At 44.6% G+C, this 20,000-nt stretch overlaps 2 protein-coding genes across 7 annotated transcripts in view; both read right to left on the bottom strand.

Annotated features, from left to right (window-relative positions):
• gkup (glucuronokinase with putative uridyl pyrophosphorylase) overlaps positions 1-15,430 on the bottom strand; it is a 20,768-nt gene extending 5,338 nt beyond the window's left edge. The window contains exons 1-18 of one of the 4 annotated variants that reach the window (XM_085429152.1): positions 15,255-15,430; positions 14,160-14,266; positions 14,032-14,076; positions 13,785-13,938; positions 13,624-13,695; positions 11,311-11,399; positions 9,759-9,915; positions 9,499-9,576; positions 5,034-5,125; positions 4,857-4,962; positions 4,703-4,782; positions 4,549-4,617; positions 2,536-2,596; positions 2,413-2,429; positions 2,261-2,318; positions 1,502-1,594; positions 1,359-1,419; positions 990-1,103 (exon numbers count right to left, since the gene is read on the bottom strand). In XM_085429152.1, the coding sequence (XP_085285278.1) occupies positions 990-1,103; positions 1,359-1,419; positions 1,502-1,594; positions 2,261-2,318; positions 2,413-2,429; positions 2,536-2,596; positions 4,549-4,617; positions 4,703-4,782; positions 4,857-4,962; positions 5,034-5,125; positions 9,499-9,576; positions 9,759-9,915; positions 11,311-11,399; positions 13,624-13,695; positions 13,785-13,938; positions 14,032-14,076; positions 14,160-14,266; positions 15,255-15,311 (1,510 nt within the window). In that variant the 5' untranslated portion in view covers positions 15,312-15,430. The remainder of the gene's footprint in view (positions 1-989; positions 1,104-1,358; positions 1,420-1,501; positions 1,595-2,260; positions 2,319-2,412; positions 2,430-2,535; positions 2,597-4,548; positions 4,618-4,702; positions 4,783-4,856; positions 4,963-5,033; positions 5,126-9,498; positions 9,577-9,758; positions 9,916-11,310; positions 11,400-13,623; positions 13,696-13,784; positions 13,939-14,031; positions 14,077-14,159; positions 14,267-15,254) is intronic. The other 3 variants (XM_085429151.1, XM_085429150.1, XM_085429153.1) reach the window with 3 other exon arrangements.
• A 40-nt stretch (positions 15,431-15,470) lies between these two features.
• The window catches only part of usf1 (upstream transcription factor 1), a 17,793-nt gene continuing 13,263 nt past the window's right edge, over positions 15,471-20,000 (bottom strand). For 2 of the 3 annotated variants that reach the window (XM_085429156.1, XM_085429155.1), the window contains 5 exons: positions 17,044-17,131; positions 16,888-16,946; positions 16,718-16,812; positions 16,514-16,642; positions 15,471-16,171 (listed from right to left, as the gene is read on the bottom strand). In XM_085429156.1, the coding sequence (XP_085285282.1) occupies positions 16,082-16,171; positions 16,514-16,642; positions 16,718-16,812; positions 16,888-16,946; positions 17,044-17,131 (461 nt within the window). In that variant the 3' untranslated portion in view covers positions 15,471-16,081. The remainder of the gene's footprint in view (positions 16,172-16,513; positions 16,643-16,717; positions 16,813-16,887; positions 16,947-17,043; positions 17,132-20,000) is intronic. The other variant, XM_085429157.1, reaches the window with a different exon arrangement.

Here is a 20,000-nt window from a genome sequence, read left to right as displayed (position 1 = left end):
CAGTCTAATGCATGGACCGGTGTGCATTTGTGTTTTCTGGCAAACACACTTTCAGTTTAAAACAATCCCATTCACCTTATACTGGGACAGAGACTTCCTGGGTGGATCTGTCTGACTGATCAGGTCTCAAATGTTTTATTCTGGTCATTTTTAACATGTTATTGTTCAGACCATGGACACAATTCAACGTCTTTTAAAAGATCCTGTCTGTGAGGTGAGCAGCAGCAGAGCATTTGTAGGAGCAGCTTACACGTGCTGAGAGACTTCTGCTTCGAACATCGAGCGACAGTTTGGAAATGCAGGCCTAAACATAGCGAGCATGGTTTTTAAGGATACAGCTGAGGCTTCATTTCATTTTCGGCACGTTACTGATGCTGTCTGATAAAACAGATCGTTGGGGATGACCCTGTGAGAATCCCCTGCTGTGCCTGCAATTCAACTACAGCCAATTTCTGTACAGTGGAAAGTGGAATCTGTCTGATTGGTCCCTTTAATCCAACTTTGATTGGCACAAACATTAAGCAGCAGGTATGTTCGGCTTCTATTGTCTGAGACGAACATATTAGAGATATCACCTCTCAAGTCTGAAGCTGAGTTTCTGCCCTATAGAAATGACCTGGACCTGAGCGTGGAGGGTTTTGGTTCGTTTCAAAGGGTTATTTGTAGAAAACACGGACTTTGTATCAGGATGGTTCCTGCCAGTGAACAGCACATGACACTGATTATAGCAATGGGTTTGAATAGTGGGATTACTCCAAAATAGGAGTGTGGTGGAAATGTCACTAGTTTTGGTCACGTGAACTGGACTCACTCCTGAGTGAAACAGTATTGATACTGATGAAACACGGCAGGTGACTACAGAGCACCAGTATAGCAGGAAACCGCGAGATCATCACCATCAGTAGGATTCATCTGCTGAGCAGCTGTAACGTCGGCACCATTCGACACCTCCTGCCTTCAAAAGAACAACGTCTGATTTGGAGACGTACCACTGAGCCAGCGCTGTCGGATGTTGCTATGGATACGGCCAGAGTCACTGGGGTCGCTCAGGTAGGCCAGCCAGAACGGTGGAAGTTCACTCATGTCCATAGGAATGTAGGCTCCTGATAATGGAAAACACGCACAGACACACACGAAGACAATTTCAGCATCAAATGACAATAAATCCAAACGATAAGAAAAACTGAGAACTGCAAACGTCCTGCACTAACATCACGCAGGAGATTATAAAGGTCTCCCGAAACCACACACACACACACACACACACACACACACACACACACACACACACACACGATGTAACAACTTTTATTTTACAGGATATAACGTTCATGGCGCGCTGACAGGGAGGTCAGTACCGAAGCCGTGCTCTTCCATGAGCTCCTTGCTAAAATCCATGTACACTAAGCCTTCATACACCTGCAAGACACAACAGTACCGTCTGTCACTTCACAGTTAACACTGACAGGCAGGTCCACGCACCGTGGGTCATCAGACTGACCTGTACCACTCGGTCCTGCAGCCCAGCAGTAATGGACAGCTCATCCGTCTCCACATCGAGGATGAAGTTGGCTCTGATTGGTTTGGGAAGATCCTGCAGCATTAATAAAAACCAAAACAAACGTGACTCAGGACGACATTCAGTGCAGTACAGTTTTAGAGAAGAAGACCCAGATCTGCACTCAGGAACTCAAATATGCCTTTCTTTGTCCACACGCCACCTTTCCATTGAATTCCATGTGTGCCTGTGCTGGCATTTCTCCTGCGGTGTTGCTATCAGTGTGTGCAGAGTGGGAGAAGAGGGTTGCATTGACAATCCAACACAATGGGCAGCACATTGAACACATTTTATAAGTGGTCAGAAACTTGTAAATAACTCATGAAAGAATAAAGTTACGTTGAAACCAAGCACACCGTTGTTTTTCTTGTGACATTACCAAGTTTGATGTGTCACATGGCCCTCTTCCTATTGAAAAAACAAAAGTTGCATCCAAGATGGCCGACTTCTAAATGGCCACCATGGTCACCGCCCATCTTGAGGAGTTTCCCCCCTCACATATACTAATGTGCCACAAACAGGACTTTAATACCACCAACCATCCCCATGTTATCACGGTGTATCCATATAAATGGCCACCCTGTATTTCAGATACAGTAAAGTGTGCGTGTTAGTCCCCATAGGGAAATAGTTCCTCTGCATTTAACCCATTCACCCAGGGAAGCAGATATGTGTGTAGGTAGACTGGTCACATGTCCTCACATTATCTGTGATGTTGTAGAACTTCATGAGACACTTCAGAGTAGCTGAGACGATGGCACTGTGAGAATCATAAACAAGTAGAACATTACAAAGTGCACAAAATGACCTCTGAGTTATGGTACGCCATTTCAAAACAAAGCAAAAATACTCACCTGCTTCCAGCAAGGCCCTTCACACAAACACAAATATACGACATCATCATTAGACTGAATTAGATGCAAACAGGCCACAACCGTTTACGTGTTACACTCTGAAGTATCTGAAGGGATCCTTACCACTTGTCGGGGAATGTTGGTGTCGTACTTCAGGGTGAAGTTCTGCTTTGTCAAAGCAATCCTGCAGAGAAGAATGCAGAGCATTGGATGAGCTTTGAAAACCAGCCTGTGTGATCCAAACCTGTAAACAGCTAACAGGGTTCTGGTGGCATTTGAACCTTTCCACATATCTACAACCAGGCACATGTGGGGGGCGGGGCTTGAGTACCCACCCCTTCTAATGTCTCTGCGCGGCCCTGTCTACAACCATAGCACTCTCAGACAATTCAACAGTGAACTCATGCAGTCGTTTACAGTTGTGTCTGTATTACTGAAAGTAAGTGAGTATTTGTACTTTAATAAAACTGGACTTTGTATTTCCATGTTTATTCTTGGACTCAGACAGCACGGTGGCACGGTGGTTAGCACTGTTGCCGCACAGCAAGAAGGTCCTGAGTTCAATTCCACCATCAGGCCGGGGTCTTTCTGTGTGGAGTTTGCATGTTCTCCCCGTGTTTGCGTGGGTTCCCTCCGGGTACTCCGGCTTCCTCCCACCGTCCAAAGACATGCAGCTTGTGGGGATAGGTTAATTGGATAATCCACATTGTCACTAGGTGTGAATGTGCGAGTGAATGTGAGTGTGAATGGTTGTCTGTCCCTGTGTGTTGGCCCTGCGACAGACTGGCGACCTGTCCAGGGTGTACCCCGCCTCTCGCCCTATGACAGCTGGGATGGGCTCCAGCGTCCCCCGCGACCCTGAAAAGGATCAGCGGAAGCGAATGGATGGATGGATTCTTGGACTCCAGGAGTAGCTTGAATTTTATGATCAAACTCAATCAGTTCATGAATGGACGGTTAGCTAATACCAGCATGTCTGCCAACACAAGTGCCGACGGTCTGATGTAGCAAAATGCCGTCACAAACTGACGGCCCGTGTTATAGCAGCACACGCACATTCAGTGAACTCGTTCACAAACGTTTAAGGACAGACAGTCTGCACAGACTGAAAACATTCAAATATTTAGACGAATGATTTGACACATTTGCTCAGTTACAGCTAACAGGCTAACCATACAATCTACAGCCTGTTACACAAGCTCAGTCATATCAGAGACAATACTACATGGCTAACATGATCAACGGCACTAAACAAATGATGAAAATCCAATAAATCCACATAGCAAAGAAGTATAACTAATCGGTCTACATTCAGAGGGTGGTTGGCTAGCACGCCGTGACACAGCTTTGACTGAGATTGGTTGCTTTGTCCAAGTCAACCTTCCTGTCCCCATGCTGACATAGGCTGTGGAGACTTTTGTTGTAAATCTCGTCCACGTCACATCCCAGGTTTCGTTGTTGACACCTTGGTGCTAACTGCGGTTCAGCTCAACAGCTGCGAGTTCTCGTCATTAACCTTTCTAGAAGTTACACGAGCAACACTGGCTTTTCAGTCACACAGAGATATAAATACATCCTAACATTGTCTTGAAGGAAAGTATGGTCCCCTTGAGCATCAGATCTGAGTATTGCCTTCAGATGTACCTTGTAAGTGTTACAACTGTCCACTAGTCTCCACTGTGTAAGCATGTGAGATCTGACATTAGCAGCTTGTTATTAATTACTTTTTCATTTTTTTCATTACATTTTCTCTACAAGCTCTTATGTCAAAGCAGGTAATTCTTCACCTGCTTTCAATAAGAGACAAGGCTTTGTTATGAAGTGTTTTAGCTCTTATGAATCAGCAGACACGCACAGAGTACATTAGAGATCATCTACACCAGGGGTGTCCAACTCCAGGCCTCGAGGGCCGGTGTCCTGCAGGTTTTAGATCTCACCCTGGGTCAACACACCTGAATCACATTACCTCGTTACCAGGCCTCTGGAGAACTTCAGGACAGGTTGAGGAGGTCATTTAGCCATTTAAATCAGATGTGTTGGATCAAGACACATCTAAAACCTACATAACGCTGACCCTCGAGGCCTGGAGTTTGACACCTGTGATCTACACAGACGGATAGCAGCAGGTACCCTCACCCTTGTTTGGAGCAGAACTGGTAAAACTTCTTACATGTCGCCTGTAGCAGTCGAAGACCCCCCAGGTACCTGCAATCAGTAATAAAGACAAAGACTTCCTCACTATGATGCCTCCATCCTGCCTTTGGGCTCAGTCAGCTGGCTGCATACACACCCTTCCTTCCTGCTGATACAGAACAGATCTTGCAGGCTGCCAAACTCTGTGGGGTCGTTGAGTGGATGAGGGACTAAAACCTACAAAGGTCACAATACTTTAGAACAGAGTGGAGATGTTTTAGTTTATAAGAATATGTGGTCATTTGTATTACCAAAGTCTGGGTCTCCAGCAGAGTAACCTCAGCCCAGAAGTTAGCGATGGTCATGGCGATTGTTTTTCCATTGAAGCCATCTGAGGGATTCCCCATTAGTCCCACCCTGGGAGTCGTCAGAGATTTGGGAAGTATTTTATACCAAAGTGTGGCAGTTGCGTGTCCATGCTTTCTTACCTGGCGTATGACCGGCATGTAATAGGTTTAGCAGGGCTGCCTTGCTGCTTGGTGGAGTAGTGGGTGAGCCACTTGGTGTAGTCTGACAGTCCCTGAGATGTTGTGAGAGAAAGTGGTGTTAGACTGAAATTTAACCAGAAAAAGGAAGTAAAGTAACTGTACGCAGAAATGTACTTAGATTTTACATTAATGTAAAATATAAATGCAATTTTGTTTTACTCTTTTTACCCCAGACAATAATGGTTCCCTTAAAGAGGATCCATCCTGCGCAGTTCTAGCTTCAGGTACTCGAGAGTACACTATATTGACTCGCCCGTCCAAACCAGGTGTTCCAATCACTGTCATGGGCACAGCTGCATAAAATCACACACCAAGGCAAGCAGGCTGCTTCTACATACAGACCCTTTCCAAAAAATTAGAATATCATGGAAAATGATATTCTGAATGGAATTTCCATAATTCCATTCACAACGTTAAACTCTCATAGACGATTTCAAGTACTTAGTTGTTTATTTGTACATAATTTGGGCTTCCAGCTCATGAAATCCATGAAAACATGATTTCAAAAAAAATGAATACTGTGAAGACCTCACCATTCACTTCTCATTTTTTGCAGGAAAAAAAAAATTAGGATCACATCAAATTAATCAAAATGTGGTATTTTCAAAATGATATGTCAATCTTCAATACTTGGTTGGGAATCCCTTCGCCTTAACCACTGCCTCGATGTGGCATTGATGCAATCAGCCTGTGGCATTGCCTGGTAGTTATGGAGGCCCAGATTTCCTTGGTACTTGCTGTCAGCTCTTTGTTTTGGGGTCTGGGTCTTTTCCTCTTCATACCCCATAGATTCTCAATGGGGTTTAGGTCTGGTGAGTTGGCTGGCCAGTCAAGCACTGTGATGGCATGGCAATCAAACCAGGTTTTGGTGCTTCTGGCGGTATGGGCAGGGGCCATGTCCTGCTGGAAGATGAAATCTGCATCTCCATACAGATCCTCAGCAGAAGGAATCATAAAGTCATCTAAAACACTCTGGTAGACTGTTGCGGTAACCTTGGATTTAAGAAGGCAGAGTTTACCAACACCTGCACCGGACATTGCAGCCCAAATCATGACTGACTGTGGTTATTTGACACTGAACCTCAAACAACTTGGGTTCTGTTCCTCACCCATCTTCCTCCAAACACTTGGACCTTGATTCCTGAATGAAAGGCACACTTTACTTTCATCAGAAAAGAGGACCTTTGACCACTGGCCAACAGTCCAGTCCATCTTCTCCTTGGCCCAGTTGAGTCGCTCAGGCTCAGAAGTGGTTTTGAAGCTTTGATTCCTGCCTCATTCCACTCTTTCTGGGTCTCTACCAGATTCTTGAATCTTCTGTCTGATAATCCGCTGAATGCTGGTGCATCTTCTCCTGCCACATTTTGCCCTTCCACTAGACTTTCCATTGATATGCTTGGACACAGCACTCTAAACAGCCAGCCTCCTTAGCTATAAACTTTTGTGGCTTACCCATCCTATGGCGGGTACCATTGATGCTCCTCTGGCCAGTTGTCAAGTGTGCAGTCTTCCCCATATTGAACCTAACTGAGACAACTGGATCAAAGTGAAGCAAATTAATGACACCTGGGAAAACCTGTGCAGGTGCTTTGAGTTAGTACAGTGGTTCCAAACTTTTTTTGCTGGGCCCCCCTTTGTTTGACAAGAAAAATATTCGCCCCCTCTCGCAAACATCCTCCAACCACACACGCCCATATTTTGCGCCATTGCGGTTTATTTCACACCTCAAACATTTAGTAAACAATTAAGCAAATACAAGTAATCTGCAGGTAGTAAGAAAATAAACTACCAACTCTTTTACGCTGCGTCCGCACCTACACGGGTGATTTTGAAAACGCAGCTGTTTCGTCCACGTAAACGGCGTTTCGAATCACCAAAAACAGATTTTTTAAACTCCTTTTTTGTGTTTACGTGTGGACGAGGAATACAGAGTTCGTCACGCAACGTCAAAGGTATGTGCCTTTTTCACGTCAGCTGTGCGCCACGTTATTGTTTACATGAGATGAATTGCAGAATGACAGTCAGATTAAGAGTATTTTGTCTCTATCTGCAGGTTTACACGCTTACATAAACACGCAGTTACTGTCCCTCTATTTACAAAGGCAGAGGCGTCACGGTGTGATTGTTTTACATGTAGTTGTTTTTTCCTGTGTAATACTGTAATATTCAACATTGCTGTCAATACATTTTTCAAAAAATGTCTCTCTGTGCAAAATGGGTTTAAAAACAAACAGCTGTGGGATCCTGTTTGTCCGTGGTTTAAACAGCCCAGTGCTGCTCCCGACAGGGAAAACCTGCAGGGAGACCTACCTCAGCACCTGTGCAGGTGAAGCCAAAGGGCAGATGTGCTTCACCATATTTTCTAGTCTTTGGCTTGGAAGGAAATTGGTTTGGAAACATATTCAGCGATGCTTCATCTCCTGCTTTGCGTTTGTGTGGGAGCCCTTGCTAGCAGTGTCCAAGCATTTTGTTTTTTCCCCCTTTTCATGCCGCGCCCCCTCTGCAATGGCTCTGGCGGGCCCCACACTTTGGGAAGGTCTGAGTTAGTAGATGAGTTATGTGTAAAACTCAGTTTAAAACATTCATGCCCTGTAAAATTTGGGCTCATGTCTTTATAGTTTCTAATTTTTCGAAATCATGTTTTCATGGATTTCATGAGCTGGAAGCCCAAATTATGTACAAATAAACTACTAAGTACTTGAAATCGTTTGTGGGCCCTGAATCTATAATCTATGAAAGTTTAATGTTTTGAATGGAATTATGGAAATAAATAAACTTTTCCATGATATTCTAATTTTTTGGAAAGGGTCTGTACATTTGTGAAAGAATGGGTCGCTCATAGGAGCTCACTGAAGTCCAGTGTGGTACCATGACAGGATATCACCTGTGTAACAAATCCAGCTGTGAAATTTCCTCACTACTAAACATCAATAGACAAGTCTGGGTTTGACGGTTGCCAGGGGCACAGTACTAGTACTGCACTGTGCCAAGTGTAGAGTTTAGCAGAGGTGGGGTTATGGCAGGAGATCGCGGATACAAGCGGCAGAAATGAGCTTCCTCCGAAGGGTGGCTGGCCTCTCCCTTAGAGATAGGGTGAGAAGTTCGGCCATCCGGGAGGGGCTCAGAGTAGAGCTGCTGCTGCTCCACATCGAAAGGAGCCAGCTGAGGTGGTTCGGGCATCTGGCGAGGATGCCCCCTGGGCGCCTCCTGGGTGAGGTGTTCCAGGCATGTCCCACCGGGAGGAGGCCCCGGGGCAGACCCAGGACACGCTGGAGAGATTATATCTCTCGGCTGGCCTGGGAACGCCTTGGTGTTCCCCCGGATAAGCTGGAGGAGGTGGCTGGGGAGAGGGAGGTCTGGGCCTCTTTGCTTAGGCTGCTGCCCCCGCGACCCGGCCTCGGATAAAGCGGATGAAGATGGATGGATGATGGATGGATGTTTTCAGTGGGAGAAACGTTTCGTGTCTCATCCAGGTGATGTCTTCAGTCTCAGCTGACTGCAGGTTTCAATCTTATAAACAGGACATTTGCATAGTGACTGAAACCAGCCCACTGAGGAACAAAGGGCTGGGAGGTCAGTTCCTTCATCATAATTATACAAATTCTCATGACCATTGATCAACAACCACCGATCAATGGCCATCAGTCCCATTCACAGAGAGTTGGGGAATGGCTGCAATCACAGCATGTAAGATGGTGACAGATGTACCCTTAGGCCCCTCCTCCATTCAGAGATGGTCTTTCCCTTTTTCATGTAAATGGCCTCCTTGACTCGGCGCTCAAACCAGCGTTCCTCCCTGTCCAGGATGTTACATCCTCATAGAGCTAACAGAACCAGTAACTCGGGTTAGGGTTATAGACTCTTTACTCACGGTGATACATTGACTGCAGGCAGGCAACTTGTGCCTCTTGGTTTGAACATGTTCTTCCACATCAGGCACTTACTATCACCTGCTTCTGATGGCTTCAGCTTCACCTACCTCACCCACTCCTCAGTCTACACTCAGTGCTATCTGACCAAGATTCAACACAGCTGACTGTGCAGGTGAAGTTCATTATGTCTGATTGTGTGTAATGTTCTCTGATGACCTATAAAATCTACATGTTTGAAAAACTGCCAAACTGATCTCAAAACAGCCCAAATTTGAACTTTATTCATTTGAACCTGCAGGATAACTGACTCTGAGACTGAGTTACTGTTTGTTCCTCTGGCCACAACATTGCAGCTTAAATGTATTTACTCATCTTGATTGTTCACTGCAAACAGCCTTAATGCAGAAGCCAGGATTCTCCGTGGTACGGCCTCATTTGCTGACAAACTCGAGTATAAAATAAATCGAGCACTCGTCTCCAGCTTGTTTGCATTGATGCAGAGGGAAGTGTCGAGCTGAGGTAAGAATACAAACCACTTGTCCGATCAGCTGGAAGCCAGTAGGAAGCTTCATACCAAACACGTGGCGCTGCTTCTCATTGATGAGCCACTCCTGAGGAGAAACAGCCATTAAAGTAAGTCTTCACTTTTTTTAGCTTGTTATAAAGTTGGATGGATTTGATGGGTTTAGATACAACAATGCAACAAGAATAAAAGGCAGTTGAGTTCAAAACTGTTCCTGCACATTGCTGCCTGCATGGAAAGAAGCACGTGAGCTGCTTTAGCTTTACGAACCCAGAACTGTCCAAAAGCCCTGCCCACGGTCTGAGGCTGCTGGCTCAGGAAGTCCGACATGTAGGACAGCGTGTCCCTCTGGATGCAGTAGAACACCACGCTGGCTAGCTGGGACGCCGTCTGCCCTTCCTGTGGCTTTTCCAAGAAGCGAGTTACCCTGATTCAGAAAGTGCAGCATATAAAGCATTCACTCTCAGCTGCAAATATTAACACAACATAATTAATAACATAATTAACACAAATATTTCACAGCCAATCGTAAGTCTGCATTTTCCTTTGAACTGATGGGAAAGCAACAGTACGTGAACCACAGAAGAGCCGCTGTGAATGGACAACAGGTCAAAATTTAAAGCCGATGGCTACAGCAGGTCTCACACTTAGATGAGCTAACCCGAACCCTCCTCTCATGTAAGGGCCACTTCAGTGTTCAAGTAGAACAAAACAAACAACAAACAGCCACAAATATTTCCATAAATGTTTTGTTTGTTTTGTTAAATTTCAAATTGGTTGATCGTGGCTCAAGGAGTTGGCAGTTCGTCCTGTAACCGGAAGGCTCGGACAGTCTGGTCGTTGTGTCCTTGGGCAAGACGCTTCACCTACCGCCTACTGGTGTTGGCCAGAGGGGCCGATGGTGCGATATGGCAGCTTCTGTCAGTCTGCCCCAGGGCAGCTGTGGCTACAACCGTAGCTGCCTCCACCAGTGTGTGAATGTGAGAGTGAATGAATAGTGGCATTGTAAAGCGCTTTGGGTGCCTTGAAAAGCGCTATATAAATCCACTCCATTATTATTGTTATTATTAAATCACTTACGAGTTTAATTTGTCAGCAACTTCCTGCCAGCCCTCTCTCCTTGCTTTTGCAGCCTTTGCAGTGTTGCCTTGCGTTTTAATTAAACTCTGAAACTCCTGAAATCCCTCAATCAAGAGTTCTTGCTCTGCTGCCGAAAAATACCGAGCGCTCTCCTTCGACATATTCGCCGACCAATCAAAGGGTTGCAGATCAATGTTTCTGCTATCGATGCGTAGCCCCTGTTAAGCCACCCAGTGATCTCACATTACTTCATCCAGCTGTACTAATCGTCAACAACAGGTGTGTTCGGGGAACCGGAATAGCGAGCTCACAGTTAGCGCGATGATTTGATCTTGGATGTAGTAAGCGAGGCACGAAGAACGGACCCCAGGTCTTGAGGCGTGTCACAACATTTGGATGTTGGCTCACAGTTTGGTGTAATTTAATGAAAGCTTGAATCCATCCTGTGTTGTCCAGTCAGTTCAAGCAGGTGGTGCTGCTGTTAGGGTGTGGGGGATATTTTCAGTAGCGGCTACATCATGTATAGTGCTGTTTCCGATCATGTCCCTTTATGACCACAGTGTATTTATGTCTGATCGCTGCTTCCAACAGTATAACACAACAAAGCTCAAATCATCTCAAACTGGCTTTTTGAGCAGGACACGGAGTTAACTGTGATCAAACGACAACAACTCTGCTGTGTGATGCTATCATGTCACCGTGGACCAGCATTTCTAAGGAATGTTGCCAGCACCGACCTCACCTGTGGGAATCATGGCAGACCTCTACGATGCCTCTGGAGCTGCTCTTCTCTCCTTCTTCCAGCTCGTAGTATATGATCAGCTCACCAGGCTGCAGTGGAGACACAACATGGTGAGCTAGCACACATAATTCACCCTTAATCCACAAAAAGGGCTTATTAGCAAAACTGCTGCACAAAAGCTACGAACTGTTAACTCTTAAGCCCATATCATAGCCAATAACCAACTTACGACTGTGTAACCTTCTGTGGAATTCATCCCATCCATCCAATCTCTTCCACTTATCTTTATCAGAGTCACAGGGGAAGCCTATCCCAGCTACCACAGAGGCGAGAGGCAGGATACACCCTGGACAGATCACCAGTCTGTCGCAGGGCTAACACAGATGACCATTCACACTTATGGGAAATTCACAATCACCAGTTAACCGCACTAACTGCATGTCTTTGGACTGTGGGAGGATGCCAGAGTACCCGGGGAGAACCCACAGACACAGGAAAACATGCAAGCTCCAAACAGAAAGGCCCCGCCCATACAGTGGATTCAAACCCAGGACCTTGTTGCTGTGAGGCAGGGGTGGGGAACTCCAGGCCTCGAGGGCCGGGGTCCAACAGGTGTTAGATATCACCATGGGTCAACACACCTGAATCAAATGACTGGTTCATTACCAGGCCTCTGGAGAACTTCAACACATTTAAATGAGCTGTGTTGGATCGAGGACACCGGCCCGTGAGGCCTGGAGTTCGACACCCCTGCTGTAAGGCGACAGCACTAACCTCCACGCTACCGTGCTGAATTCATTGTTCCTTTGCTTTTTTAAAAAATGACCTCATTGTGACAAATGTTTGATTTGTATGAAAACAAAAGTCACAGAGTGCTGTCAGTGTTACAAACCATTAAACAAACACGGTGATCGGACTGAGACGATTTTATGACCAATACCAATATTTGGTGATTTAAAAAAGGTGACTATTTTAAATGTGATCTTTTTAAAAACACATAAAACATAAAGAGATATCATTAGAGTTATTTATGAGTCCTTATGAAGATAATTTGATAATGAAGTTTAAAAATAATAGGCTACTTGTTGCCAACAGGGAAGTGGCAGACTGCCCCCTGGTGGACAAACAGCAACATTCATAACATGATTGAAGGCTGTTTCTCTTTAAATAGTTGAAAGTAACAGCTGCGCTGTACAAGACAGCAGCCATATCACTGTGAAATGATTTTAAAAAACACAAGCAAACATATTTCCCATGTTTCTTCTAGCGTGCACTGAAATAGCAATATGATTTAATATGTATATGGTTTAATGTGCTCACCTTTGTTTCAGCTGACAGGTGCTTCATCACTTCAACTTTGCACATTTGGCACAAGATAAATATCACCCATCATATCAGCTGATGTCAGTCAAACTATGTCGGCCATACTGATCCACAGTAGTATCTCCTACCACACCACTGCTATACTGTTACGGCTGTGGCCATAAGAACACTGTGTGGGCTGTTTGTTCTGTGTCTCTTTACTGTGTTTAAGACTCTTTACAGGTCCCTCCCCTAATGAAGAGTAGTGAGCAGCTGATTGGACCATGGAACAGGTGACCACGTTCAAAAAGCCGCTCTGACAGCTCCCGAGAGAGAGAGAGAGAGTGGGGCGAGCGAGTAGCTTGACAGCCGACGCGGTCCTGACCTGGTTTCCCAGCCTAAACTGTTACTGTGCATGTGTGTGAGCGTGATCTGTGAGAGCCGCTCTTGGTGTGTTAACTTAGTGCTTAGGCACTCTGAAGCAGAAGGGGGGAGCCGCCTTTTCTTTGAAACAGTTTTCTCCTGTTTTCCGGGTTAGGGAGCGAGGGTTAGTATTGTCATTTGTTTGTTCTGTTTCTTTCTTAGGGTTTAGTTAGTTTTCTCTGGTGGGACTTAGTTGGTTTTGTTTATTACTTTGGCCTGGGTTCACCCTGGAGCTATGCTTCATTACCTGTAATACAAATCACCTTTTTTACTCACAACTGGTTTTGGATGTCTGGCTTGGGAACCAGGGCGGGGATTTGTCTCTCTCTCCTCCAACCTTATGTACGTCTCTACACGCCTAGACTAGGGGCGTAACATATACCTCACAGAAGTTCACACTGTCCACTCAAAAGACTACATTAAATGTTAAAACTTTAACATCTGCTACAGTTAGATGATAACCACACACTCGACCAACAGGTACCATCACTGTGATGGTCTTTTATATGCAGTCTGTCATGAAAACACAAGGCTTGGTGTCAGTTCATACAAGATAAATGGCATCTACCTGTACTATGAAAATCTCACCTTTGACCTGAAGAAGCGAATAACTTGAGCAATGTCAAAGTTTTGGTCTGCACACAGCATGTCTCCAGCAATCTGCTCACACAGAGAAGAAACGCTGAATAGCAGGCTTCGGGATTGTTCAGTGTTATTTAGTCCATTAGGCACGGACAGAGCGATCATACCACCATAATGTCGTCCTGCAGCTTCCGGCTGCGTACGACCAACTCCAGGTCAGCCACGGCCCCGAGGCGATCCTCCAGCGTAGTACTGCCGTCATTTATGATATTTTCCACAGGGAAGTCGGTAGCTGTGGCCCAGCGCTCGTAGTGCTTGTACCTGGTCGGGTTCAGAGAACAGGAGTGGAAGGAAAAGCAAAACTATGGCAAAGCTTCCAAACACCAGCCAATCCGTGCAATCACTGCCACTCACTTATCAGCATTGGTAACCAGATAGACCTCTGTGAACAGCTGGCGCCTGGAGACACAGACAGACACCGTCAGTGAGATGCAGAGGAACATGAAAGCTCTCCGGATCACGTGTGGATCACGCTCACGCACATGTTAACAGTTTCCCACCAAAAGTCAAGGATCTTCTTTCCTCCAATTCCAGGAAGCAAGGCCTTAGGTACCCCGCTCAGGTGGCTGTACAGGCCTGTTTCATCATTCTGGCAGCAAAAGGAAGATTTACTACACAAAAACCACAACCTGCTAACAGCCTCCCCATTCGGCATGAAACATGGCTAAGTCAATAGGCCTAATTATCACCTTTGTAGCAACACATCAACAACATGGGCTATGCTGTGGTAACATCTCTGTGGCTTACGTGGATACTGAACCAATTCAACAAATTCTATCATCACAGGTTTTGTGAAAGCAGCTAAAACTTGGATTACACTAACAGCGCTGCACACTACCTGAACGTTTTTACACCTTTCATTTATTTCACATGAAATACAGAGATTTTCTGCGAGCCCCCCTCTGCTCAAAAGAATCACGTGGACTTGTATACCTGAGGACCAAACAAGGACTGGACGCAGCTCATGTCCTGCTTTGTTGCTTGCATTGGTAAACCGACAGCAGCACTGTTGTACCTGCATTAAACCACTCCAGTCCTTTTTGATCCCATAATGAACTGTCGTGTTCGTATTGTTGCCATTTCTGCTGCAGTCTTTGCAAAATCTCTCTTGAAAATACATTTTTCATGTAAATGACACTTCACTGAAAAAAAGAGCAGAAAAGTTTGTACCTTATGACAGAAAAGTCTTACCAGTTACAGGCGTGTAGTGGACAGCACACACGCAGTGGCCAAACTAGTGAAATAAGCCATCTCTGTTAGCGTCTCTCATAGTAAAGACGATATTTGTACTTTATCGCGCACCGCCGCTTTAGAAAAACCCTGCCATGTTATCGTCGCAACGGCCTGTAGGGGGGGCTGCAGACACGTCGTTGAAAACGACGTTTTGAAAACATGCGCTGGTTTGTCAGCCGGATTTCCCATTACATGGTTAATATTTCGTAAACATGCTAAGGGACGTACGAACACTAGCCAGAGTTCAAGCGGCGCCAAAGTGTCAGCTTGTTTCGGGCAGTTCGGCGGCTTCACAACTAACGTGAACTTTGCACTGTTGCTGCTGCAACGTTGAACCGACTCACCTTAATCTGGGCCTCTAACACGGTGCCGTGCCCGGCTACCAGCAGGATACAGATCATCGTAGCCGGTCCCGGGGCTCCTCTGGAACCTTTAAACACTGAGGGTGTGTGTAGGGAATGTCTGCGCTATGTGCTTAAACCTTAGCTTCCACAAAGACGCCCACTTCCGAGCGGGGCCTTCAAAATAAAAGCTTTAGAAAGGAAATGGCTTTTCTAAAGTCTTTTAACCAGTTCATAAGCTTTATTAATCACAGCTGAGAGCGGCTCGTGACATGTAGCATAATATTTGTTTTTATTATAAAGACATACATAACCTACCTACTATGCAATGCCCCCCCCCTCCAATTTATTTAGTTAGTTACATTGTTGCAATGTAATAAATGTCCCCAGTGAGGCTTCATGACACATTAAAAATACAAAGCAAAGAGTCAGACTCTTGGATGACAAACTCATAGCATCGACTGATCAAAGTGATAAACAATGTGAACATATGAATGAGTGTGTGTGTGATACACAGACACAGAAAGGAAAGAAAAGTGAGCTTACTGTACTGGAGGCTAACGATAATGAACAATCATAATGTTTGTGCAGGGAGGCGTTAAATGAGGGCTTCGCTAAATCAATATGATGATTGTACTGTAGATAAAAGAATGCTGTAAAAAGCTCGGAAAACAACATTTAAAGATGTCATTTAGCAAAGAAGTTGGATTTGAATATTAATGACAATATTCACTTCTTTCCCCTGTTTCATGCACACTGATCACAAATGAAGTATCTCCAAAGCATTTCAAGTACTCCTTTGGCCCACGTGTTTGATCACTGCAGGGTTCTCACTGAGGCTCTGTGCTGGACGATCCCACAATGCCGTGCTGTCGCAAGAGGTTCCTCAGGATCTGATTCTTGGACTTCCAGTCTTCCACCTGAGCAAGTACACAGCAGAAATGCAGCAGGCATGAATAAACGGCTTACCCTTGCATCTGGAATAAAACACCATGACTTTATGACGACTGTATTTTGATAGGGGTTACAGTGGAAACTAATAAATCATGAGAAAATGGAGCAGTAATTAGATGTATTCACGTCGTCTTAAAGCCTTTCAGAAAGTGCAGCCTGCCATTCTGTGGGACATGTGGACATTGATCAAATGAAGTATTATATACAGTTGGAATGGAAGCAGTCCTGGTTCAAACTTCAGGTGAATGTTACAAAGCAGCTACAAGTTACTGGGGCGCTGGGCAGCTTTAGTCTTGAAGCAGACACACCTCCTGTCTCAGTAGCTGGTTGTCAACTCTTAGACGATCCAGAACGCCAACGTCCTCCCCAAGCTTCAGGTTGCTCTGTCGCAGCTCCTTTATGTACTCGCAGGCTTTGGACAAGATCCCCCCTTTACTCTGAAACAGGAGTTACGATAAAGCTTCAGCTTCTACTCAAATGGGCTGGAAGCCACCGTGTACCTGAACGCTCACCTGTCCCGTCTTGGTGTAGTCGACGTTACAGTCTGGAATGGCCTTTGACAGCTGCACGATCCAGTTGTTGATCTTGTCCCGGCGCCTCCGCTCAACTGTCGGTGAAACATTTCGCTTATTTACACTGTCACAACAGCCAGATCAAGCTACCGCTGCATGTCTGCGCTCACCTTCGTTGTGCTGGGCTCGCCGTTTCTCATCTCTGGAGGCCCGTGGAGCGTCCTGCTTCCTAGAAAACACGTAACAACAAAGATACTGAGCTGCTTCAGCTAACTGGGAAGTTAAATATCAAGTGCTCTAATTCTGGAGACGTGAGATGGAATTACGCAATGTACGGCTGAGTTCGAGGTGCAATCGTCCTTTGATTGGACCCCGTCAAAACCTCCTGTGGTGACATCATCACATAAAGCTGTCCTGTAAATCAATAAAGCCAGATTCAGAGGACCGGTGTAACCAGATTCATGCTTTTCAAACAGAAAACGATGTGACTGCTGCAGACTGCTGCGTCTTGTTATCTTTGCTCCCTGGAAGTTTCACGTGTGTGCTGGATGTCAAAATGCTGATTGTTCAACTTTGGGGAAGTTAATGAAGTTATGAGTGAAGACCAGTGGACTGGTACTGCTCAGCAGGAAATGAAAGAAGTCCGCAGTGTCTCTCACTGCCTCGCTCTGCATATGCAGCACTCTGAAAAAGTTCTCGCCTCTTCATGATTTATTCTATTTTTGTATATTAGACAAAAATAACCAGAGTAAATACAAAAAGCAGTTTCTAAAGGATAATGTCATTTATGAAGAGAAAAGTCTATCCAGACCTTTTTGCTCAGCACTGTTTTTTATTGTTCAATCATGAACTTTGACCTTAACTGAGACAAGTGAGGCCTGCAGTTGTTCAGGTGGATTTCTGGGTCTTTTGTGAGCTCCTGGATGAGTCACTCTTGGGTTGATCTGAAGAGCCAGCATCTCCTGGGAAGCATAGCTTTCTCCATCCATGGATGATGGCTCTCAGTGTACACAGGAAGGAGTTATAAAGACATTTCTAAGGATTTCCCAAATCATTAGAAACGTCTTCATAACTCCTTCCTGACTGACAGACGTCAGTGACTTTGTTTCTCAGCTGTTTCTTTAGATTGTGGCACCATGTGCTGCTCTGTTCGATAGTTGGACTGAGCAGGTCTGACTGTGGTTGATTCGTGATGACAGTTACTTTTTCAGAGAGGGGGGAATGGTCTGGATATCGTTTTTTCCAATAAACAATTAAATCATCTTTAAAAAAAATTTTTTTTTAAACTTTGGTTATCTTTGCCCAATATAAAAATTAGTTTAATGATCAGAAACATTTCCGTGTGACAAAGATGCAACAACTAAAATTGGTAAGGGGACAAATTCATGTTCCACAGCACTGTACGCAGACCAGTCGACCGCCTACCACTGGGGGTAGTACATGAATAAAATCACACTAAAACAATGATGTAATCATGAGTAAAATGAACCAGTGGTCATGATGGGACTGAGAGGTCTGAAAATCAAACGTGCTAAAAATGGTGAGAATGTGGCCAGTAGATTTAAATAAGGTGAGGATTTGGATTTTTCTACTTTGTAATTGCACATGAGAAACACTTTATAATGGATAAGACGAAGAATGTGACCTCTTCAGCCTTCTGACTAGGGATGGGTACCGGTGTCGGTAGTAACCAGACCGAAAAGCAGCGCACATTTCGGTGCTTTATTTCGGTGCTTTTTTTTCCTGAGCTGTGATACACTTCTAGCCAATCATTTTACGTTTCCGAGGATAGTAGGCGGGGCCAGGTACGTACGTTCTTTTAGAGCAGAGCTACAGATTAAAAATGTCCAAGGCGAAGCGGTCAAAGTCTGGCTGTACTTCACAGCAAAATATGCAAACTCAGCAGCAACAAGTGCTTTAAGCTAGGGCTGCTCGATTATGGCAAAAATGATAATCACGATTATTTTCACTGAAATTGAGATCTCGATTATTTGATGATATTTATTTAACCCTTTAAGACCTACCATAGAACCAAGTCCGCCAGAGCTTATATTATTTTTTTACATGTTGTAGTGCCATTTATGGGAGCATTTCAAGTTGCTATACAACTGTTGTAGCCCATATTTTATTAATAATATGTATGCATTAAGTCCATAGTAACTACATTAATTGCAAAAAAGTGCAATAAACTACAAAAAAAATTTTAAAATCGTTTTTGTTTGTTTTTTTACATATATTACTTGGAGAAATTTAAGAGGTTTATCCCTCAAAACTTTAAATACAAAAAAGTTGCAAAAAATAGTTTACAACAACAGGAAATTTATTTTGAGTGTCTTCATAGTTTTATTTTGGAGATACAGCAATTTTTATATACTGCAGGAAAAACGAAAAAACAATCCTATGATGCAAATTTGCAAAGAAAACAGCAGGTGCATCAAAATAAACTATTTTCAGCAGTGCAATTCGAGTTCTAAGCATCCCAGCAACTATTCAGAAAAGTCAAACATGACCAGTATAGGCTTTTAAGGCCTACAAGTAAAAAACTACATTTCCGCGAAAATGACGTCACTTCCGGTTTCGGCAAAGGAAATGGCGGACATGCGACAGTTCGCGCTGACATCTGTTTCACTGTGGGAAGTGTTACGAACAGCTGATCGGATCGGCAAAGCGTGTTTCTGGAATATTATGTTTTTGTTCCTGCAAGAGCTTTTTATGCAGTTTTTGCAAAGCTTTATGTGGAAGGAAACCGTGACCGAGGACAAGCTGATGGCATCAGATGTAAGTACAACTCCTCCGGTTTCATATGCAAAACAAATTATTGCGCTAGCTTACACGGTTCCGGTTCTACAGGGATTTAAAAATAGTTACACAGAACGGAGCGTGCTGCTCTGACCGGCTTTAAAGGGTTAACAATGACTTTAAAAAATAATATAAAATAGTGTGCAACACCACTGAAGTTTTTTTTTTTTTTTACCTCTCTTTTCAACCAACGGCAGTCACTCTCCTCTCCAAATAACTTCTGCTTAGCTTTCCGAGCTTCCCTCGGGTCCTCTTAATCAGCAGTCTCCAACCTTTTTTGCGCCACGGACCGGTTTATGCCCGACAATATTTTCACGGACCGGCCTTTAAGGTGTCGCGGATAAACGAGGGAGGGGCTAATAATCGGCTCAGTCATTTTTAATGATCGTTGAAATTCCAGATCGTAATCGTGATTAAAATTCGATTAATTGAGCAGCCCTACTTTAAGCTGATACTGTGATACTGTCAAAGGAGGTAACACCTC

This window comes from Rhamphochromis longiceps, linkage group LG14 (genome assembly GCF_057381845.1).
Source record: "Rhamphochromis longiceps isolate RC_006_pf linkage group LG14, R_longiceps_female_GT1.1, whole genome shotgun sequence".
Lineage (NCBI taxonomy): Eukaryota > Metazoa > Chordata > Actinopteri > Cichliformes > Cichlidae > Rhamphochromis > Rhamphochromis longiceps.
Note: the sequence above shows the minus strand (reverse complement) of the source record. Positions and strands in the feature narration are given on the sequence as shown.